This window comes from Argentina anserina, chromosome 6 (genome assembly GCF_933775445.1).
Source record: "Argentina anserina chromosome 6, drPotAnse1.1, whole genome shotgun sequence".
NCBI lineage: Eukaryota > Viridiplantae > Streptophyta > Magnoliopsida > Rosales > Rosaceae > Argentina > Argentina anserina.
In genome coordinates, this window is record NC_065877.1 from 27,091,131 (window position 1) to 27,114,839 (window position 23,709).

Consider the following 23,709-nt stretch of genomic DNA (forward strand, 5'->3'; position numbering starts at 1 on the left):
GACATAATACTAGGACTGCACATATAAGTTGGATTTGAAACTCCAAGTCAGCATAGTTCAATGATACAGCTTTTACAAGTGGAAATCCAATGTAGGACATGTTGAGAAAAATGACCAACAAAGGCACCTCATTCCACTGAGAATGCTGGAATGCAATTCTATAGCATAATGTTAATGCACAATTTAAACAGGTCAATACTAAGACTACCCTACAAAGGAAAAAAGTTAAACCAATTATAATTTATAAAACCAAAAACTTATTCACAGTAAACATGTTTAAGTAATGTGTTCGTTCGTCCCAGCAAAAATGATGCACATGACCAGAGCCACTGTCCTTTCCGCCCAACTGGTTCGAAGAGTTGCTAGTTCCAATCACCATGATATCTATGATAGCAGCAATGCAGCAATGCAGTGGACGGCTTTCATGTCAATGCAGCTCGATTCCAAAAATTTTGGGGGCTTATTATGGCCCTCCCGTGACAGTGCATATACACAAACTACAATGTTAAGCTCCCTCTTCTATAATACTACATCTTCGATGGAAGCTGCTTCTTTCTCAAATTCTTTTATCAGCTTCTCAATTCGCCTTCTATAGACTGGCATGAAGTGATCACTGATCATTGTTTGTGACAACCTCAGCTTACTGTACAGAGATCTTGGGGTAAGGAAAATGCCAATCCTAGTTTCTTCTGGCTGCTCCTGCTGCTGCTCATCCGAGCCAGTGGAGCTAGGGCTGCCACTTTCACAATCGGCAGCATCACTATGTAGGGTAACAAGATGCATAATTTTACCTGCAGGGAAAAATCTGTGCGCTTCCTTCATTCCTGGAGAAGAGCTCTCCTGCTGGCCATTGCTTACCTCTGCAATTGCCGCTTCTTCTTCTTCCCTTATTGATGCTTCATTTTCTTCTTCCCTTCTTGCTGCTTCTTCTTCTTCCCTTATTTCTTTCGCAACATCTGGCTCCTCACCTTCTGTTCTATCATAAAGTTCATGCTCAAGTTGTTGCCACAATTCAACTTCAGTCATGCGATCTTCATGTCTATCATGGTCAACTTCATTACTGACATCCTTATCAGTAGCTGGATGAATCTCACCATCAGAAATAGAGCACTCTATCTCCGAAGTCCACTCCATACTTACAGATGTAGATACAGGAAGGTCAAGGCTTTCAATGACAGTTGAATTCTTCCTTGTCTTGGGAGACATAAGGAGAGGTTCAGAAGTCTCAATATGACCAGAAGAGGACTCCGCAGAATTTGCCTTGTCGTTTGAATTTGTATGGGCAGCTGAGGTTCTGTGACGAGGAGCCATGCAGTTCCATGATGATATCCGAAGATTAGGACGTGCCCACGCTGCCATGCTCTGAGCTCTTCTCATAACCACCTGTAAAACAGAAAGTTTTAAGAACCCATTTAAATTATTAAATACAACTTAATGTTAATTAGCGTTGTTTACTGCATCTCTAAGGCTTCAATAGCACAAATATCCACTCCAAACATTCACAATTGCACGGATTACAACGAAGGTTTCTTGGTCTCCACAGAAAAAAAACAGCTCTCCAAAAATACAAAGCCTGTATAGATTTTCAAAAATATAACTTACCTATTCATATACCTTTTTGACTCTCCTGGCATCATATCCATTTTGCAGTTTTGACTTAACAAAGCAAAAAGATTACAGTATGGTAAGTATGCTTTTCTTTAAAAAGATTCTTATAGTATGACTGATGTCCATACTATTAGGTGTATCTAAATTCACTTGTTATTCAACTGACTGGGCAAGGAAGAACTCAAGCTGTTCGGCTCCGACTGCGTATTATATTATATTATATTATATTATATTATATTATATTATATTATATTATATTATATTATACCTCTTCCCGTAAAAAATCAGTGACAAAAACAAATGGGAATGAATAGTTGGAGGCGATAAATGGTAGTTCAATTGAGATGTTAAAAAAAATAAAGTATTTAGGACATTGTTAAGTCCAAAAGCTTTTTCTTCAGACACAATGTTGTAGTCCAGTCTATGCAAAATAAATAAATTAAGAAAAGATTAAACATGTTGGACAACCACCGAGATGCTTAAGGAATTTAACTACCAACAATTTGATAAGAAAACTTATAGCTTCAGCAGGTAGATGTCATGAGAGATGATGAATAATTTGATAGTATACAGTTGTCACAAGAAGCCAAGGAAATGAGATTAAAGGTAAGGGCGGTACCTGAGTACCATTGGAAACAGGGCGCAGAATTGCCCCTGCCCCTGCAACCGTTGCTTTAGCCGTGGCAATGGATGGAAGGCGTGAACCCAAAGCTGAAGCAGAACGATAGACAGTGCTAAGAATTCTTGTCTGCTCAATCTGATTTCTCAGATCATTTAGCCAAGCAGATGCAGTTACCTGTAAAAATTTACAAAACACTGTCAGATAATGTTCCAACACTTATACCAAGCATGCATGGTTTTCAACTACCCAACAAGCCCGAGAACCCACTGATTGCATCATAAAGATGTTTCGGCACACTTGTCTAAGATCTTATGAAATCTCAAGAAAATTTGGGCCATGCAATGGTTTTTCTTTAGAACTCCACAAACAGAGAAAGAGCATATCTGAATATAGCAAACCTATGAACAAGGAACCGCGGGAGTGGGAACATGTGTGGAAGGGCCAAACAACACAATGAAAATCCTTTTAACAACAACAATACACTTCAGTAAAACAAAATTACCCCACTCGATTTATAAAGAAACTAAACAGATAAGTCCCCACATGATACAACATCAATATACCAACACATTCTGGGCAAGCTGCTAATTAACCTTAATTAACCTCTAGCCACATTAAGAAACAGCAGAACACAGAAATATTCATCATTGAATTCAAGAGCATAACCTCAGCACGTAAATCATCCACTGAAGCGGCAGAGAAGGTGGGCACTAAGTCGGCACCATTAACAACGGAAGTAATAAAATTAACACCTGATTCCGCCAATTCCCAGGTCATACAGGCAGCTGCATTACATACAGAGTTAGCACCAAGCATAAAGGAAAAGACCATGTGGTTTTCTCAAGATTAAAAAAAAAAACATCAGAGAAAAATTCATTACAGAGGTGAAACTATTGCGTGGAATCAGTAGTATGAAAGGGGACCCCACATGATTGACACATTGATTTTATATTAGTTATGACAAGTAGCGAAAACAAACCTGGAGCAAATGTCACACAAGTGGTTGTTGCAAGTTCTTTTTGTTCACGCAATATATATGTCAGAAGTGCTGCAGTGCCTCCACCCAAAGAATGTCCTACAATCTGTTTATAACCATTAAGACTTTAATAAGAAGGAAAAAAGTGGCGAAATTGTAAGAGGGGAGGGAGAACTCTACTTGTGACTGATACTGCCATGTCATTATATTTCAAAAATCAAGCATCCTTCATATTAAACTATATAAGCCAATCTTTGTAAGCTTTTTATTACCAGTAAAGCAGTACAACAGATGTATCTTATCTTATAGCCCGGATATGGGACCTCCAACGTTAAGTGTGTGTCAAGAGGCTAGAATACTAAAAGAGAGTAACGATCCATATCTGATAAACATGTCGATAATCATATACTTGACAAGAGTACCTAGCTACCCCATATATAGAGCGCCTTTGAGATGATCACACAACTGAACATGAATAAAATGTACTGTCACAAAATGTTTCAAAGGCAATAACTCTGGCGTTTTCTAGGAAAAAAACAACTGCACACATATTCACAAGATACAAAAAACCAGAACGCATTGATGCAGTCATCAAAATAATCTTCATTAAAAGGAACGCTTGTTGAATTACTAATATGATTAGTATCACTATCTAACATCCGATCAATGACATTACCTTAAGTTCATAGTCAGGATATTGGTCAAGAGCTTCTAAAAGACACGGTTTTGCAAGCTTTGCTATCCACGTTGCAGCTGCAACCATTCCACAATGTGCATAGCCCAAAACTAGATCACTGACCCCACCCTCATTCACAACACTATGATGGAAAGGTACAACAGCCCCTGTTGCTGCTGTCAAAGTGTCCTTGATACTATGAGTTCCACGAATTAACAAGAGAAAGCATTTTTGGTTATGATCAACTATAATCGTAAAAGCAGGCTTCAAGATCTGCACAAGTACACACAGAATACACATCACAGTGAGTAACAGAGAGAATCATGAAATCATTCAAGGCAGTGATGAACTATCAATAACGGTAGCAAAATTAGAGTTGAAACAAGACTAACTCCTGCTTTGGGTTCCTGAAGAAGAACATTCTCTTCGGAATAACCGGTCTCCTCTAAAAACAAAGGAAACGGCTTCTTCGAAAAATGCCAACAGAGTGTCAATAAATTCAAGAGGGGCTTAAGTTCCTCCAAAATTGCAGGCCCTGTTAACTGTTGGCTCTCTTCTCCACCGAATACACCATCAACCAGTAAGTTTCCCTACAACAATAATCATCAGGCATCACTCTTCCATACAAAAAATCAGCATTGCCTTGGTCTAACCACACAACTCAAATGTCATCCACCGAGTCAAATATCATCAGAGTCAGAGTAAAAAGCCAGACCTGCCTCTTGAGGAGGAAGCTGATGCCGAAAGCCAAGTCGCCAATGGGCCACTTGCCGAGAGTCTCGGAGTAAGTGAACCTCAGAGTCTCAGACAACGTGGAAATCGTCTCCAGCCACGTGGCCGGCGCCTGAATTAACCTATTGGAAACACGGTCAATCCCCAGAAGCGGCCGATTGGGCAAGCCATCACCGCTTCTATCGTCGTCGTCGTCGTCGTCATCGGCGGCGCCGGTCTGTAACTTGCGGTTCAATGTGTAGTACAAGAGAGCAGCTGCACCGGCTGCGGTGGCCATGGTTGCAGTTGCCATCAGCTTACTATCCCTAACCACCACATAGCCGAAACCTTTTATATTCGATTTCTCAGAAAACAAAAAAGAATCGTAATTTGTGGATGAATTTGATTAATTAGGTTAGGATGAGAAATTGGGAGAGAATGAAGAAGGAGAAAGCGTGTGTACCTTAGGAGATCGATTTTGGGAGATTGATAGAGAGAGATGATTGAGGGGTTGATATGATGGCTTCGTCGCTAAGGCATCAAAAGGATTAGACTCGAAGCAAAGCGTGCAAATTCTTATGCGTCGTTGAGAGAGAGAGAGAGGGAAACGGCAAAGCTGCGGCGTAGTATATGGGGGGGGGGGGGGGGGGGTTAAGGGGGAGGGGAGACACGTGGCGGAGGAGAAACTAGAAACCGACCTCGCGACTGGAACCCATCGTCTACGCGCGTCTCACCTTTTCTTTCTTTCAGTCCTCTTTTTTGGTAGTCAAGCTGGTCTCTTTTTTCTATTTTATATCATTAGTTATTCATTTCAAATAGCAGAAGATGAGATTGGACACGTACAAATTGATGCACCTCTCCTACCAGGTAATGAGTTTGTGAGTTCGAGTCACATTATACAAGTTAGCGTATTTAAGATTTTTATATGAATGAGAATATAACAAGATATCGAGTTTTATTTCTTCTTATAGGATATTTTTTTAATTTTTTTTAGTATTTTGAATTCAAACATGTGACCAAAATTTTGTGAGAAAACAAATAAATATCATGCATTGTATGTGATACTATTGAATGTAGCTACAATATGATATAAAATTTGTCAAAGTAAGCTAAAATAATCGGGCATTGTAATTCTATCAAGTATGACCACTATTCACGTACTAGATCTATTACAAAAGTTGGACAAGTACAACGTCTTACTGAATCTCATAGTTAATTTGGGCTATAGTGTTTCTATTTCTTGACATTTGTCGCTTAATTTTAATTTTCTTCACCATCCCAAAACATAAATAAAATCATGATTAAAACAATTTTTCATTGTCTAAATCTTAGCGCTCTAGTGTCCGATGAAAACTATACCATTCTTTCCTACCATTAAATATTAGTGATTCACAGATAATTTGTGACAAAAATTGTTCATGAAGCAATAAATCTAATGTGTTCAAGCCAAATCGATATACCGAGATTGTATGAACTTGATTTGTTGTCCTTCCTCAATGACGCATTAAGGAAGCATCAAATTGAGATCAGAGGATAGCAAACAGAGCCAACATGAATATTATTCTTGCGACCTGGTTTAAAATTCTATACAAGAAGGGGGTAAGTAGAAACACGAGTTCCACCACATTACTATAGGGTTCTTTTTCGGGTTGTTACTACCACTATTTCTCTAGTACTCGGCCATAAAATACTCAATTGGACTGAATCCCCAATCCCTGATCGTGCTCAGTGACTTGTGTCATAACACCTAAATACAAAGTCTACGGTCACTTGTGATGCCTATTCCACGAACCACAGTAACTAGAGGCATTGTGATTGTCAAAATAAGAGGCATTGTGATTGTCAAAATAAATATGGTAATAGCTAAATTCAAGGGAATACAAGACTTTAAGAAGCATGACAGTACAATTGTAGTAATTTCAGCTAATAAGAGTTATAGATCCCAGGCAAGTTGCTTAAGCAATTGTTTAACGATAAAAATAAGCATATGATATTCCCAGGGGGAGAGAAAAGCATCCAGCATTTTATCACATTGAAAAACAACCCTCCATACAGTATCCGTTCTTGCCCAGAAAATCAATCTCGCTCACTTATGGCAGTCAAGTGCTCATCAATCTCTTCAGTGGACAACACTGTAAAAGCGGGATTGTCCATTCTCACCACTCCAACCTAAAAGAGAACACAGAAGTCATTAACATGATACATTATTACAGTCAACAAAACCATATGCATCTGCAGGTATTTCATGGAATTGACAAATGAGATAAACATAAAGCATCTGTAGGTCAAAGCTTGAGAAGTTTTGTATTCTCTTTTTTCACCACTATCAATGTATGATTTAACATATTGACGAAGAGATTCTGAGGTAAGGGAGAATATGCTTGAAATAAGACATCCATTTGTACGTGTTTTCCTACTAAATGCAAGACTGAAACCGTCATAGGTATCTCTCAAGTCTTAAATAACAACTAGCAACTAACTTTAGTCTTCAAAAGTTGATGTGTATCACAACGCACTCCAGAACCCCATGCAAGAAATATTGCCTCCATAGTTATAGTTTATAAAAACAAACACTACTCAAATGTAATAAGGGGGCTCCAGTACCTCAATTTCGGTGGCCTTGAAATCCTCTTGCAGAACTGACTGCAGTGCAGAAATGCAAGTCTAACAAAGAAAGCATCATGGGATGTCAGAAGATGGATTACGGATAATATTTGTTAAGTGACCTTTAGTAAAAGCCACATCCAAAATTTCCAGGAAAAAATTTAGTTATAAGTGAGTTTTGCGGAATAGAATATTTTCTATTTACAATATAAAATAAATCAGGTGAAATTACGTTATTTACATGTTCAAAAAAGTCAGCCCGTAATACTTTGGAAACAGTAAATTGATAAAAGGATGAGTAATATCTACCTGCACAGTCTCCTCGTAAGTAAAGGAAGGCTCATTCTTCATTTTCTTCTCTAAGAAATTAATTGCCTCTTGTTCTTTCAATCCAGCACTTGTTGCCTATGATACAAAATTGTGTCAGTTGAGAACTAAAGATATAGATGGATACTCTCATAAAGTAGACACAATAGAAGATAAAATTGTCTGTAAAACTACAAAATCAATAACGTCTCAAAATCAATGTTTCAATCTTCAGCCAACAAGATCAAAGTTTTGTAATGGTGCAAGTTAAGTTGTCTTTTTTAAATAGGAAAGTTGTGAAATAAGAAAAGATCACACAACAATAATATGTCATGATTCAGTCACCCAGAAACGTTTGATGCAAAGAAGAAACTTCTGGACAACTGTAGGAAGGTTCTGATTACATTAACTTTTCACAAACTTAGTTTCTCCAGATCAAGTTAGAAAGTAACTTTGGACGTACCTTATGACCAAAGTAATGACCAGCTGGGTCACACTTATATAGTTGAGGTCCGGTCTCTTCATCAACACCCAACACCATAGCAACTTCAAGAAAACATATACTATCAGTACAATAAGAGAGACAAATAATAGACATATAGCAAGAGGACCAAAACGTACAACCAATGTACATAATTAAAGTTTCTGAGAAAAAGGGAACAAGAAACAAACCTACTCCCAGTGGTCTCATATAGGCATGTTGAGTATAGACTTGTGATTTGTTTGCAATCCTGTAGATACAAATTATAGTAGTGAAAGATACTTCGTATTTTGAGGCCATATGAAAACTATCATGAAAATAATAGTCTTATAACACAGGTTTATAAGAAATGGGCAGAGCGTAAAATAATATATTGTTGGCTTCCTATGTGGCTATCCAGGATTCACAGGCAAGCCAAGTTCACAAATCACAGATGCTTGTCTTTTGCCAGTCATACATATTTGAGAAACACAATGCTGAAATGTTCAGATCGCATGATCAGTACCTAGTACTACAGTATTGGTTTGAGATCCTGGGTGGTGGTTTTGCTCTAAGACCTTGTCTCAATGTTTGGCTATCCTGGGTGGTGGCTTTGCCGTAATATTTTGGAGAGAGAGAGAGAGAGAGCAACCAACAGCAAAGCAAGTCCACATACCACAGCACACTTGTTGATTTACTATTCTATTTATCGTCTTGTGGGGATCAGATAAATCTCTTTTGAACATCTAAACTCAATAAGTGAAAAATTACAGAAATGAGGCAATTAATCTAAACGTTCTAGCCAAATTTAGCATTACATGACAGAAACAGTTCAACTCATTACCAGTTAGCCAATACATCCACAGGCATCTCATATCCATTTTTGAATCGGAAGTCAGCTGCTTCATTCCTTGCTTGTGATACTAGGGTCCTTGCATCAGCTAGAAAACAACATGCCAAGACAATGAAGCAAATGTGAGGTTGTATACAACAAGTATATGAGAACTCAAGCAATTTACACATATATGCACGAATAAAATCTAAACAACAGATTCATCTTAGCTGGGGCTACAGCAAGTCAGGAGGGCCAAAAAAGAAACCTGTCATGCCGGTAGCCAGCAACCCTAGGAACTTCGTAATGGGAAAAAGATGAGTCACACTGGTCTGATCCAAGAGCTTGTCCTGCAAAAATTTCGTAACAGTTACAGCCCGCACAAATTAAACCCATGATCAAACAAACTCTCAGCAATATACACCACTAATACTCACCGGGACTTTCTTCTGAGTCACAACACATACTGAATCCTTCCCTCTGACACCGATCGAAGTAATCCCAGCAGACTTCACAGCCTTGAATGCATACTCTATTCACACATAAAAACAAACCAAACTCAGATAATGCTAACCATTTTGAACTTAAAATTACATTCAATTGTTACAACAGTTCATTCTGGATCTTTTAACCACAAATTGAATCTTTATACTCTTTTTTCTTCCTCAAACTTCTTAACCCATCAAATTAATGAATCAAAGATTTCATCTTGGTCATACTGAACAATATTCACTACAGTTCCTTAGATTTCATCAACAAAACACACAATAATAATTAATGGGTCTTAATCTCCGTGACCCATAATCAACAAGTAAGAACAGAATGACCTAAAATTAAACACTCCAAATCACTAACCCTAGGTTTAGATATAAAAACGGAGGCAGTGGATTAGAATCGCATACCGACTTGAAAGAGACGACCTTCGGGTGAGAAGATCGTGATATGACGGTCGTAACCTCCACCACTACCGCGACTCATATTCGATTTCTGAGCTGCTGCTTCGTCTTCTTCGCTGCTTTAGGGCTTTTTGGGTTTTCTGTATCAGACTAAAGAGCTCGTCTGGGTTCTGCGAGAGATTTAATAAGAGCAGCAAAGTAAGCTTTTTTCTCAAGTTAGTTTCGAGCTGAAATTTAGTCACCGTACGGCGTCGTTTTCGTTCACAGCGGGTTGGGCCTTCGGGTCAAAAGAGAACCGATTTCGGCCCACTTAAAGTCCATTTGGCAATTTGTTTTGGATATCAACAGAGGGAGATTGGAGGATAGGTTTTGGCTATGATGCACGATATTGTTCGGCTAATTAGGCAGGTGGTTTCACCCCCCGCATGTTTTGATGGTTTTCGATCTGTATATGCGTCTAAAAGAGTTTTAGATGCAACTGCCAGCGTCCACAAGAAATCTATGTATGTTCTGATGTTAACAACTTAAAATGGTAGTCTTGATCCAATTATTAAGACGATGTATCACATTTTGGTGGAACTAGGTTGTACAGACTTTTTTGGTGCACCCCTACTTCTTTTCGTCTCAATGGTTCAATGCGATAATGACCACTGCGTATCTATTTTATATCCAAATGATTTAAGCTCTGCTTGGCTCTAAAATGCAGGTTTGAGTCCCTTGATGATCGACTACTAACTAAAGAGGTTATGAGTTATATACCATTATACCCGTTGGGATCATGCGAAATTAGTTCCTGATCAGTAATGTGGCTAATTCGATTGATCAACATATATATAAAGTGAAACAAACAAACAAAGGGACATTCAATCTTACTTTCTCGCGAGAATACGAAGTTACGAACCACTGTAAGGAGGCATCATTGCCATGAATAGAAGAAGCTCTATGATTAAGCATAGAGCAATTGATAAAGCAGGAAACTGTTTTCCGTATACCGATCATCTTGTCTTAAATAATTATAGAAACCATTGACAAAATAATTGAAATTCTTATCATACCACGTGTATTGAAATTTTGAAATACTTATTTGTCAGTAAGACATGCCTGGTCGGTTAACATAATAACATCAATTTTTGAAAAAAAAAATATAACTACTCATTTAATACTAAGAGGAAGGATTCGGAAATGACGTCCTTAAACTTCAAAAGGGAGATCATTTTAGTTCTAGCAGTATCACCACCAAGAACATATAGAAGAATGACCTACAAAACTCACAATCACCAAAAAGTCATAAACAGAAACAATTATGAAACATTAAGCGTACGATACGTCTCATTCCACCTTCACTAAACCACTTGCCAAGCTGATAGACTGAAGCTCAGTCTTGAGCATCTTCTTAAATGTTGATTGTGATAACCTAGAAGCCTAAGCACGAGGCTTTTTGAAATATGGATCAAAGATGTTTTTCTTTGGATGAAAATTATGGATCAAAGGTTGCTTCCTGCTTACACTCTTGACCCCCCTCCCACGTTTATATCAAATCCTGAAATCCATTATATGAATCTATGATAGATCTAGTTATAAATTATGGTTGGTGAAATGTCATCGATGTTGGCATGCATGCTTAAATGAAGATGGTCCCTTAGTTTTGATGATCAGAGTCGCCACCGGTACCGACTTTGACGGTCCCAATTTTGAACACACTCGATTCTAATCAATTGTAAAAACAGAATATGAAAGAAACCTCACATGATTTCAAAGAAAAATAAAAGAAACCTTAGGCCATCTCCAACTCATGGGCTATTGCCCAAATTGTCGCACACTTCGTCTCCAATCGATGGGTTAGTGTGTTAGTATGCCGAAGTAACCTGAAATTGTCATTTCTAGCCCTTTCGGGTTACTTTGGCACACTAACACACGTGTGTCTCGTTTCAAAAATTATTTTTTATTATTATTTTGGTGAATAATTTCATAAATACATAACAACATTTTTAGTGAATATATATATATATATATATATTTCATTATTTGAAAAAGAAAACTGTATTTTTCTTTGTTAAAATAATATACTACTATATTAAAATGGAATTAAATTTGTCTTTTCTATAGTGTAATAACTCATTAAATATACAACAACACTGCCGATATAATACTAATAATTTTTTAATGAACGAACAAACAATAATCACTTATTAAAACTAATAATTTTTAACTAAATTACAAATAAAAGCGACAAATAAAGCAATCATTTAAAATATAACGAATAGTTTCCGACTTTACTTCTGTAAATAAATATAATTAAAAATACATGCAAATGACTATTATTTGGATATATCGACTTATACATCAAATAATCACGAGTACTAGTATTTTTTTAATCATTAAATATAATTTATGAAACTTAAATTAGTTAAGTTTTCATGTAATTTTAATTTTTATAAAATAAGATAAAAATTAGTTGTTCATTATAAGATAATTTTAATTTATTTATTTTTCATAGTCTTTTGGCTATACAAAACTAGCCGTGCAATAAGTGTTTTATTTTTCATCCGATGATGCCTATTATTCGAAAATACTGGCCGATACATCAAATGATCATGATTACTAGTATTTTGTAACCATTATTTATGTAACTTAAATTAGTTAAATATCATGCAATTTTAATATTTATGAAATAAAACTTTAAGTTTTGATATTCTCATGATACATTTATTAAATTTATCATTTATAAAAGTAAAGTTGTAATTAAATGATAATATATAAATTAAAAGATACTAACACATTAAAAAATATTAAAAGGCTATAATTAGATACTAGATATTAAATTTATCATTTGAGTTGTAATAATTAATATCACATCGATGAATTATACCGATTTAATATGTCATAATGTAGTATAGGAGTTACAAATAGTCATATGAGTTGGAGATGTTCTTACATTTCCCACCGGCTAAAAGCCCTTATCTTTGGAGGCCCTTAACTCTAGGATTTGCCTTGCTAAAAATTAGAAAGCAACAAAAAGATGAACTACTACCAGTACTATGCTTCCATTACCTAAATAGCCAAGAGCAAATAATGTGTCTCCCACTCAATTATCAAGTATCTTTGACCTTTTTGTCTGTCGATAATGCGAGATCCCTTTTTTAAATTTTCTTTTTGTTAACAGAACTAGGAATTCAAAAAGAACCCTTGTAACTAATCATAAACGAATGCCCTGCATGTGTGAAAATAACTAGTAAATACATATTTATTTATTTTTAGAAAATATGGGAGAGTGGTGATTACGATCATAACATGCTGGTAGTGGGTAATAATCTGCAGAGAGGATTGTGGATGATATCTAAAAATATTAATTTTATTTTAATTTTGTTATTTATCTTTATACTCATAAATTATTAAAACAAATTTCAAATTAACATACGACACAATGATGTATATATAATTTCACGTATATTTTGATTGACAAACCATGTTTGCTTTATTAATAAAATAGTATAGATTAGATGCAAACATTTATCTTTCAGTTGATATTTATACTTTCAAAATATCCAACGGACATCGCACTAAAAGTAAGGGCATGTTCGGTTATGTTTTACAAAACGATATTTCAAAAATTGTTTTGCAAAACAAAAACACTGGATTGTATTTGGTAGAGATTCTAATCCAAGTGAAATAAAACTTGTGCGGTCATGTTTGAAATTGCTATCCTCTTCATCTTTCCACTTGTCACCCTTCCATCTAATCTCTCTTCTGAATACCTCCATGTGTCTCTAAACAAAGCATGATGAAACACAAATATTAAACTCAGAAAACACAAATCTGAAACTCATATTCATCTCTCTATTCCAAAACAATTGGTGGTTCTTCCTATTTCATACCAATTAACCCAGCATATATGTCAATTCAATTATCAAATTGAATTCATGTAGATTGTCTCATTAGTTATTCACAATGAATCCATTTTAAAAAGGAATCATAAAAGGGGAAACTTTTTGGTCTCTCTCTCTCCTAATGAACAATGGTTTCCCAGATCGAGGAAAAGCAATAATAGAAAGATAGAGGAAAAGATGAACAAGTAGAAGAACAAGAAAACAAGGGTTGCAGGGAGAGTGAAAGAGCTTCATGAAGAGTATGGTAGACTACTAGACTTGTGTGTTTTTTTTTCTCGTGATTGTATTCAAAAAACAAGGAAAAGTCGTTTTCACAATTTACACGGAGATTCAGAGTTGCACTCCGAAAACAATTCTCATTATTTTCAAGATTCTTCACACTAAACACGTATTATCTATTTTTTATTTTATAATACTGAAAACAATATTATGAAAACCATACCACCCCTAAAAGTTCCTTTCTTTCTAAAAAAAGTAGAAGTTTCCTTTTGAATTGAAAATATTTATTTTCATTGTAGGATTAAATACTTGTGACACCCTATATTTTAGCTGTAAAAACAGTTTTGTCCTTTTACTTTTAAATTTAATCTATATATCCTTTAACTCTTATTTTTTAAGAGTTTTGTCCATTCCGTTAGTTGACCGTTAAAAAATTCCGTTAAGCCATTAAAATTTTCTTTTTTTCTTATGCCTTTTTTATTTTCTCTTTTGGTCTTTCTTTTTGTTTTTCTTGTTTTTAAATTTCATTCATCATATGTGCTATCAAATATATATAATTGTATCATCACAAATTATCAAATTAATTGTAAACATCTTATAATCAATTGGATAATGTCTAAAATGACATGTGAGTGTCAGTACTCAAATCAAGTTAGAAACTTCTTTATATTATGATGCTCTACAAACACATTTTGATTATTTTCTACAATGCTAAGACAAAAAAAAACTTCTACTATCATATACATACTTTGATGCAAAAATAGTTTCAAATTATTTATTTCCAACTTGATGTTAAGCAATTGTCATAAATTCTCCTATTGTTTATAATTAATTTGATAATTTGTGTTTATTAAAATTATATATATTTGATAGCACATATGATGAATTAAATTTTAAAACAAGAAAAACCAAAAGAAAAAATAAAAAAAACATAAGAAAAGAAAAAAAAATATGATTTGAATTGGGAGTATTCTAGGTATTTTAACGGCTTAACGGAATTTTTTGACGGTCAACTAACGGAATTGACTAAACTGTTAAAAAAAGAAGGACAAAACTGTTAAAAAATAAGAGTTAAAGGATATACAGATTAAATTTGAAAGTAGAAGGACAAAACTGTTTTTACAAATTATATATAGACACATAGGGAAGATCTGAAGAGGACGTCCGCAACTCCCCTAAAGTGCGAACGTCTTGCTTTTCTCAGTCATCACAATCCGATGACGGCGCCTCTCTTGCCGGACGGTGTCCATGCCTCTAACTAAAGCTTCTTCTTGATAGTGGAGCCGTCAATTACCAGTTTGTGATCTGCTTTTGACCGATTTGAAGTTTCAGTCAAGGTTAATGTCCAGAACCTTCGAACCTCGATTGAATTGGCTTCCATCTTCAATCAGACGTCTTATGGGATGCTATGGCCTCAATCCAACAAGATTAGCACAACCGTCGGCGCCGGATGTAGCTGAGAAACAAGACATCTTTTTTAAGTGAGTTGCAGTCGTCCTCTTTAGATCCTCCCGGTATATATGTATATATAGGCGGGTTTGAGAGCGGATGTTCGTAGTGCACCAAAAGTGTGGACATCGCCGCTTCCAGCGACCGGTGATGTGTAACGACGGTGCATAAGGTGTTGGCCGTGCTCCTCCTCTCCTGGCGCTCTTGTCTGTGCCGGCCGGAGCTCCATCACTGGTCTACGGCGGCCGAAATTTGTAAATTTCTAGAAATTTCAGGTTTATGAGAAATTTGCAGATTTCGACTGTTGTGGGTCGGCGATGGAGCTCCAACCGGCACATACATGAGCGCGGAGAGAGGGAAGCATGGCCAGCACCATCCGTGCTGTCATTACGTGTTGTCAGTTGCCGAAATCGCAAACTTGCGAACGTCTGTTCTTGATCCTTTATATGTATATTGTTTGTTTTTATGTCTAGTTACATTACAAATTTGTGAAAAGAAAGGTATATACTCTGGCGCAGAAAATAACAACGGCGACTTTATCTATAAATATAATTTGTTATACTAAGAGTATGAGATTGCTGATTGTTCTTCTGGTCACATTTTAGAGTGGAAAACAAATTGAATAATCTAATATCTTTCCACTATTTGTAACACATTATTTTTTGGTTGAACATAATAGATAATGGAAAAGAAATGTTGGAGAGAGCCGAGTGACAACGAGAGATTGAGAATTGAGATGATAGTTGTAGACTTGTAGGGCACCGTGGGTTCTACTACGCGACAGAATCAGTATCTTCATTCATTTATAAAAACGTGGTTTACAAACAGTTTCAACCTTCTTCTGGTCATTAACCCAAAAAAAAAAAAGCCTTCTTCTGGTCAAACACACTATTCCTTTTTTTCTTTCTTTCTATTTTGCGTTGAAAACTTACACATAATACAATGAGTTTTTTTCACCAACAGTCCCTCAACTCTTGTGTACCTACCAATGTGATACCTCAACTCTTAATCGTACCAATGTGATACCCAGACTCTAGTATTGCTATCATTGAAGTACTTCCGTTAGTTTTTTTAAACTTTTCCGTTATCTTGGTGACGTGGCAGGTATGTGAAGCCCACAAAGAGAGTTAAAAGACAAAATTAACCTCATCTGAGAGGAGCAATGTTTTTCCCGCCCTTTACCTTGAGAAAGACACCCAACAATTCCAATTTTGGCGCCAATTTTCCCTCTCTACTCCTTAATTTGTATCTCTTATCTAAACTAAAGAACTACCGCCAACCAGTCGACCACAATCTGATAAAACTTAGATCAATCTCATTTTCTATTTTTACCCTAGCACTTGTTAAACTAACAGAATAAATATATAAATTTATATGGAACATCTCATTTCCACAATCTCATAAGAATATAGAAACACATAACTTAACGAAATTCAACTACATGTACCATTAGTTCTTACAAGCAAAAATCATGGCAGATCAACATAAAAGGTGGCAACTAATGGTACTTAAACATGTATTTGAATTTCGTTAAGTTATGTGTTTTTATATTCTTATGAGATTGTGGAAATGAGATGTTCCATATAAATTTATATATTTATTCTGTTAGTTTAACAAGTGCTAGGGTAAAAATAGAAAATGAGATTGATCTAGGTTTTATCAGATTGTGGTCGACTGGTTGGCGGTAGTTCTTTAGTTTAGATAAGAGATACAAATTAAGGAGTAGAGAGGGAAAATTGGCGCCAAAATTGGAATTGTTGGGTGTCTTTCTCAAGGTAAAGGGCGGGAAAAACATTGTTCCTCTCAGATGAGGTTAATTTTGTCTTTTAACCCTCTTTGTGGGCCTCACATACCTGCCACGTCACCAAGATAATGGAAAAGTTTTAAAAAACTAACGGAAGTACTTCAATGATAGCAATACTAGAGTCTGGGTATCACATTGGTACGATTAAGAGTTGAGGTATCACATTGGTAGGTACACCAGAATTGAGAGACTGTTGGTGAAAAAAACTCTAATACAATTGAAAAGATGGTGTCCTGGTGATGGCAAATCATATTGTTTCCATCATTCCTTACTATAACTAGTAGAAATCAATAAGGGATTCATAAATGAAAAAAATAACAAAGATTTTACTCAGTAATTTACTGATTGTGTGTGTAAGTATGGCGAATATTGAAGTTGTACGTCTGGACAAAATAAATAGAGTGAAAGTTTAAGACTAATCATACATGTTTGAAGATCATATACTATGTTTGTGGGTTAACACAGCGGATGATGACAAATGATTTAGCTTCACATCTAGGTTACAATCGTGGGTAAGACAAAAATTGCTTGATTTTGAGACAAGCGTCTTCCCATATTAGATACACAAATTTGTTTGCTTGATTGATGTTCTTAGCTAGAATGCCGAGTGTAAAACAACCCAATTCGTTAATAGATTCGAAGGCAAGTATATCAATTAAATAACTTTAATTATCCCCCACCCTATCCTCATTTGGCCTCTTACTGAAACATTCTTCCCTTCCATGCATGGCAACGAGCTCCGTATATATCCAATTGCACTCTCGATTACCTAATAATAATGTCAAAGTATCTCATTTTAGATATGGTACATGATACGATCACATACAATACAACAAGTTGCAAATAGCCACATATCACGAGTTTTGACTATTTCCTTTCTACTTTCTAAAAGAAAACACTCAGATTTACTATTATCATTCCTTTTCGAACCATTCAAGGCCAAAAGCTTCCACTAATATATTCCACAATTGGCAATTATTGTTTGCTGCCTACTGTCATTAGTGGTCTTTCCCTGACTTGTAAAGTTTAACTATATTACTGTGACAGCATATATGAATATATGGAACTCCTAACGTAGAAAGTTTAATATATATAAGAGTTAAAAATGTATCAATAACAATCAAGTGTACATTGGTTTTGTTCGATAACATGTTAAGGAAACGTCATTGTTAACACGATATCGAAATCTAACTGCTGGCCTGAGATGATAGTGCTCTCATTGATGTTACATATTTAAGAGGAGACATCTTGCCAACTAAAACATTAAAAATATATCAAAGTACTAATATATACAACATTATAAGCAATTAGGGTTAATAGTATACTTTAGCTAACTGTCCATATGGTGTTTGTTATTTCTAATTTTCAATTTGAATCAATAAATAATTTCAATGTTACAACTAATTTATCGTAGGTGAGTCGAATTCATGACTTTTCATCAATTACAAAAAAAATCACATGCTTTATTAACAATAAATTAAAAATGCAAAACATGCTAAACCATCCGTGTTGCAACTTCGTTGTTGTTTCTTTCCCTCTAGGACAACAAGTTTAGCAATGTCATCAGTTTGAAAGTAGTATGATTACAATAAATGACGATAATAAAAAAAGAAAGTATTAATTAAAATGAAAGACACAACATGAAAACAGAACGCCCTCATAAGCTAGGATAGAATCATATATCACGGTTAAATGTAAGTGATGCAACTCTATAAGAAATTAACAGAAAACGTGAAAAAATCCGGTAGAAGAAGATTCCGGATTTCAACCCGCCTGCACGCGGCCACCTCTAATGGTCGGTAGCCCAATTAAATAATTCAAAACTCATAATTACAAAAATAAATTAATCTTTTCCCTCCACCATGGACCTCTCTTCGTCTTCACCTTTCCGCTTCCCTTTCACCTCATCACTCTCATCTCTCTCCCTCCCCTCTGTAACTGTTCGTCAAAACTCGAAACTGGTCTCTTATTTATAATTAACCCTTCTCCTTAAAAACTCAACTCCCTCTCTGGAGTCTCTGCAAAACCTTCTCACCTCTCTCTCTCTCTCTCTCTCTCCTCTCTCCCCATATTCTTACCTACAGCTCACCACCTTTGCCGGAATTTTTTTCTCCGGCGACATGGCAGACCAATTCTCAAGCTGCGTCGAGTACGGCCTCGGCCTCTCCAAGCGGATACTCTATGGCAAGGAGTCAGCTCCGACTCCTTCGGCCATGTCGAGGTCGTCTTCCCGTTCCAGGCCTGCTGCGCCGGAGCAAAGCTACTTGCCGGAGGCACCGATGGTCTACGCGGCCGTGTCCGACCCGGAAATCGTCGACAATCCGGACATTCCGAGCTACCAGCCGTATGTCTACGGCCGCTGCGAGCCGCCGGCGTTGTTACCTCTGCATATGCACGGCGTGGCTTTGGAGATTGAGAGCAATCTGGACACGGCGTTTGTCACGGTGGCCGGAAATTGGCGCGTGCATTGTATTTCCACCGGAAAAAGGTGCGACTGCCGCGTGGCAGTGCCGATGGGGGAGAAGGTAGATACAATTATCAGTTATTGCAAAATTGGCACACTTCTTTTCCGTAATTGTATATTTATACCATGGGATCATGATGTGCTAACAGGGTTCACTTCTAGGTGTAGAGGTTGAGGTCACCGGAAGTTCGTACCGGAGTCAACTGATCACCGCAGAAGGTACACGTGATAGTCGGAAAGTAGCCAAAGATGGGTACTTTGTGAAACGTCACATATACACCTTCAAAGTTCCACAGGTAAAGTATCATCACCTCATGCAACTAACATTCATTTCAATTTTTCTTTCTATGTTTGTTAGTGTTAAGATTTTTGTTGGATGCGTACATTTCAGGTTGAAGGAGGCTCATTCATTTCTCTGAGAATCAGATGGTCACAGAAATTGATATACCATGATGGAAAGTTCTGCCTCAGTGTGCCTTTTAATTTTCCGGCATATGTTAATCCCCTTGGGAATAATATTACGAAAGGAGAGAAGATTTTATTGAGTGTGAATATGGGTGCTGATGCAGAAGTTTTATGCCAAAGTACAAGCCATCCTCTTAAGGTAAGTCTGTTTCTATAAGTACTCATTTAGTTGGCGATACTCGATGATGATTCATGGCTGTTCCCAGGTTGTGAAGCGCCAAAGCGGTAAGTTGAGCTTCTCACATGAATCACAGGTAGCAGCATGGTCCAGTGCAGACTTCAGCTTTTCATATACTGTAAGACTTTGTACTAATGCTTGTAATAGAAAAGGGTGTTATGTAGCAGTCATGATACATGTGGAGTTTTCCTTTGATTGGTGAATGTACTTGCAGGTTAAAACAATGGAGGTATACGGCGGTGTGTTCTTGCAATCTCCAAGTCTTCGTGATATTGATGACAGAGAAATGTTCTGTTTCTATTTGATCCCCGGGAATAACCAGACTAAAAAGGTTATTTACCACCAGTATATATACTACCTATTATATATATATTTTCTGTGAAGGATAAATTAGCAATTTGATGAGGTTAGTGGAAAGAAACCGGATCATGTTGCCTTCAGGGTTTGCAGGCATCATCACTCATTCACTCTTAGAAAATTGAATATTTATAACTTTATTTATTTGAATTTTGCAAGGTTTTCAAAAAGGAAGTTATATTTATCATTGATATAAGTGGAAGTATGGCTGGAGACCCTCTTGAGAATACAAAGAGTGCAGTATTGGCATCGCTTTCCAATCTCAACCATGAAGATACTTTCAACATAATAGCTTTCAATGGAGAGGTTCACTTATTCTCACCATCAATGGAGTTAGCAACAAATGAAGCATTGCTGAAAGCTACGAATTGGGTTAGCGCTAACCTCATTGCAGATGGCGGTACAAATATCATGCTTGCCCTAAGACAGGTAGGGTATATGTTGACCACACTGCCTTGTCTTTTTGCCTCGTCTGTTTAAAGCTGTTTTTTCTTATTGGTGTATCTGCAACATAGAGCTTAATAACTACTTTCTTCAATTATTTGTATTCTTTGCACCATTCTAATGTGCACAGCAGTTACACTCTTCTTAGTGCATCTTACATTGTATCTTGACTTCAGGCTATGAAGTTGTTGGCCAGAACTGCTGATACAATTCCTTTCATTTTCCTCATTACTGATGGGGCTGTTGAAGATGAAAAAGAGATTTGTAATATGATGAAAGGATATCTGACAAGTGAGGGCGCAACATGTCCTCGAATATCTACTTTTGGCATAGGTAAGGGCCGGGCTTTGTTCCTTTAGTCTCTTAGATGACTAATCCAATATTGACATTATCACGATTTCAATCTTTTAAAAATTAGTATGGTGATTATATCTTACATATCTTGGCCAGGTTTATATTGTAATCATTACTTCCTGCAAATGCTAGCACAAATCGGCAGGGGCTATTATGATGCTGCTTATAATGAAGGTCTATTTCTCTCCCCCTGTGTCACCATTCTAATCTTGTGTGTGATGATGGTACGGAAGTTATATTAGTATGCAGTTCAAGACAGGATGATTATATCTAGAAGAAGTTGCTTGCAATCTGTATATCTAGTGTACCCTGATTTAATAGCGTTTCTTATTTATATGGTTGGATTGGACCTTTTCAGAGTCGATTGACTATAGAGTGCAAAGGCTATTCACAAGGGCATCATCAGTTACTCTTGCCAATATAACCGTAGACGCTTTTGAACATCTCGATTCACTTGAGGTATATGCTGGCATTGTACCTTGACTAAAATGTAATATTTTAGGCCTGCCTTCTCAGTATTAACTGTCGGATGACTGGTACATTGTCATCTTATGTTTCTTGCAGCTGTTCCCAGCTCATATGCTGGATCTTTCATCTGGGAGTCCATTGATAATATCTGGCAGATATGAGGGACGCTTTCCTCCATCCATCAAAGTTAGCGGTACCTTGGCTGATACGAGCAACTTTACCATAGACTTGAAAGTGCAAAGATCTAAGGATTTCCCACTTGATCGGGTAACTGAACAAATCTAATGTGTTATTGTCATCAAGAAGATTTAGTTGAACTGTTTAAGCTAGTAATCTATGAAGTGCTTATTTGTTAGCTTGATTCAACTTACTTCTGGTAGTCTTGGACTGACCTGTATTTTAAACAGGTCCTTGCGAAAAGGCATATTGGTATGCTTACAGCTCACGCATGGTTGTTAGGAACTAAAGAGCTTGAAGAGAAGGTCTGTTGCTTATTTCTGTAGAGTGATTCGATTTCTTGTTATTACTGAACTTAGTTCAACAACCCTTCAAATCTATCAATCTCCCTTACTGGTAGATACGTTCCTTAGTAATGGTGGCAAATGGAGATATACTCTTACTAAAATTCCGATTTCTGTATGGAATCTATGTCAGCTAGAACTGCTGACCAACCTACTACGATTTGTAGGTCTCTAAAATGAGCATTCAAGCCGGGATCCCATCTGAGTACACTAACATGACACTGTTCCGGACTGATAAAGGAAAGAAAGCTCTAGAATTAACTCGGACACAAGAGGTATGCATGAATGCATCTAAAAACCGTGTCAATTTTTTGTGGAGTTAGCAACCTGATGCTCCATACCAGCCATGATTTTTTGGACAGTCTAAAAGCATTTGATACTAACATGTTTTCAAAAAAAAAAATATTTGTTTTCTGATTGATTGGTTAATTGTTAATACTGTATGCTAGTATTTACAGTAGAATATCTGCTTGCTACTCGCGTACATCTATGATCTCTTAAGTTCTCAGCATCAAAGAGAGTAATTTCCATTAATTATCCCTATTAGATCTACAAAAAAGTTATTCAGCGGACCAAATTCGAGTCAAATAGCCAGAAGGACATAATCCTCGGAAGCCTTGGTCTTGGCTTTGGTGACTTGGCTGCTACAGTCGAGAATAAAGCACCCGCAAGTGAAGAACCAAAGTCTTCTGATGTTGCAGAAGTCTTGGTTAAGGCTGCATCAGGCTGCTGTAGTAGAGTACTTGATCGGATCTGTTGCATGTGTTTCATTAGGACTTGTACCCATGTAAATAACCAGTGCGCAATCTTTCTCACACAGCTTTGCACTGCCCTTTGCTGCTGCGAGTGCTTAAATTGTTGCTTTGAACTATTTTCTTGATGTAATAGTAATAATAAATACGGTGAGTGAATGGTGCAGGTAAAGTAATCCTTATGCTTTATGTATAGCACTGTAATTGTAATATATATAATCCTTATGGTATTGTTGATTGAAATTCTGTCAACTGCAAATTGGCTCGTTGTTCAATGAAAGCTAGTGCCCATGCCTTTAACAAGAGATGATGCAGCCGCTAGCAGTTTCCATTACTACAGAAGCATTATTTAGTTTACTGGCGATCGAACAAGCCAATTACGATTGATTGATACTTTAACATTAACAGAGATTGATACTTTAACAGTTTAACCTGGAGAAAAAACACCTAACTAGCCAATTACGAGTTATTGTTCATTTTTTTTATTTGACAAAAAGAGATATTGTTCATTGTTAAGCTGTCGTTTAATGTGGAAATTGAAGAGTTTTTTTTAAAACAATTTTATATATGGATGAGCTATATCCATGAAGCATTCAATACTAAATGACAACTTTGATAATTTTACATATAATTGACGTTAATATTGGATGAGATCT

At 36.5% G+C, this 23,709-nt stretch overlaps 3 protein-coding genes across 4 annotated transcripts; 1 reads left to right on the plus strand and 2 right to left on the minus strand.

Annotated features, from left to right (window-relative positions):
* LOC126798467 (uncharacterized) lies at positions 1-5,230 on the minus strand. Of its 2 annotated transcripts, none has more exons than XM_050525449.1 (8): positions 5,057-5,230; positions 4,598-4,941; positions 4,275-4,472; positions 3,883-4,155; positions 3,210-3,312; positions 2,897-3,015; positions 2,228-2,404; positions 1-1,383 (listed from the first exon to the last, which is right to left on the minus strand). In XM_050525449.1, exons 2-8 carry the CDS (start codon positions 4,904-4,906, stop codon positions 520-522), a joined length of 2,043 nt encoding a protein of 680 aa, XP_050381406.1. In that variant the 5' UTR covers positions 4,907-4,941; positions 5,057-5,230; the 3' UTR covers positions 1-519. The 2 variants fall into 2 exon arrangements, with proteins under 2 accessions (XP_050381406.1, XP_050381404.1); XM_050525447.1 differs by having other exon boundaries at positions 4,598-4,919; positions 5,057-5,229.
* A 1,202-nt stretch (positions 5,231-6,432) lies between these two features.
* LOC126798051 (proteasome subunit alpha type-6) lies at positions 6,433-9,882 on the minus strand. The gene is made up of 9 exons (XM_050524873.1): positions 9,698-9,882; positions 9,233-9,327; positions 9,064-9,145; positions 8,808-8,904; positions 8,176-8,234; positions 7,967-8,049; positions 7,507-7,602; positions 7,198-7,257; positions 6,433-6,762 (listed from the first exon to the last, which is right to left on the minus strand). The coding sequence occupies exons 1-9, from the start codon at positions 9,771-9,773 to the stop codon at positions 6,670-6,672; spliced, it is 741 nt and encodes a 246-aa protein (XP_050380830.1). The 5' UTR covers positions 9,774-9,882; the 3' UTR covers positions 6,433-6,669.
* Positions 9,883-19,126: 9,244 nt separating this feature from the next.
* Positions 19,127-23,296, plus strand: LOC126798829 (uncharacterized). The gene is made up of 13 exons (XM_050525892.1): positions 19,127-19,575; positions 19,664-19,810; positions 19,906-20,118; positions 20,186-20,275; positions 20,372-20,488; positions 20,674-20,943; positions 21,135-21,291; positions 21,409-21,486; positions 21,671-21,771; positions 21,877-22,047; positions 22,188-22,262; positions 22,469-22,576; positions 22,849-23,296. Exons 1-13 carry the CDS (start codon positions 19,171-19,173, stop codon positions 23,179-23,181), a joined length of 2,265 nt encoding a protein of 754 aa, XP_050381849.1. The 5' UTR covers positions 19,127-19,170; the 3' UTR covers positions 23,182-23,296.
* Positions 23,297-23,709: the final 413 nt, after the last annotated feature.

What these genes read in the sequence shown, in the direction of transcription:
- LOC126798467 (XM_050525449.1), bottom strand. Translation starts at nt 4,906, where the DNA reads ATGGCAACTGCAACCATGGCCACCGCAGCCGGTGCAGCTGCTCTCTTG. An exon ending in TTCAGGAACCCAAAGCAGGA is followed by an intron (nt 4,156 to 4,274) that starts GTTAGTCTTGTT and finishes GTACTTGTGCAG; the next exon opens with ATCTTGAAGCCTGCTTTTAC. An exon ending in TGGATGATTTACGTGCTGAG is followed by an intron (nt 2,405 to 2,896) that starts GTTATGCTCTTG and finishes AAATTTTTACAG; the next exon opens with GTAACTGCATCTGCTTGGCT.
- LOC126798051 (XM_050524873.1), bottom strand. Translation starts at nt 9,773, where the DNA reads ATGAGTCGCGGTAGTGGTGGAGGTTACGACCGTCATATCACGATCTTC. An exon ending in TATGAGACCACTGGGAGTAG is followed by an intron (nt 8,050 to 8,175) that starts GTTTGTTTCTTG and finishes GTTTTCTTGAAG; the next exon opens with TTGCTATGGTGTTGGGTGTT. An exon ending in GTCATTACTTTGGTCATAAG is followed by an intron (nt 7,603 to 7,966) that starts GTACGTCCAAAG and finishes TTTGTATCATAG; the next exon opens with GCAACAAGTGCTGGATTGAA.
- LOC126798829 (XM_050525892.1), top strand. Translation starts at nt 19,171, where the DNA reads ATGGCAGACCAATTCTCAAGCTGCGTCGAGTACGGCCTCGGCCTCTCC. An exon ending in GTACAAGCCATCCTCTTAAG is followed by an intron (nt 20,119 to 20,185) that starts GTAAGTCTGTTT and finishes GGCTGTTCCCAG; the next exon opens with GTTGTGAAGCGCCAAAGCGG. An exon ending in AATATCTACTTTTGGCATAG is followed by an intron (nt 21,292 to 21,408) that starts GTAAGGGCCGGG and finishes TATCTTGGCCAG; the next exon opens with GTTTATATTGTAATCATTAC.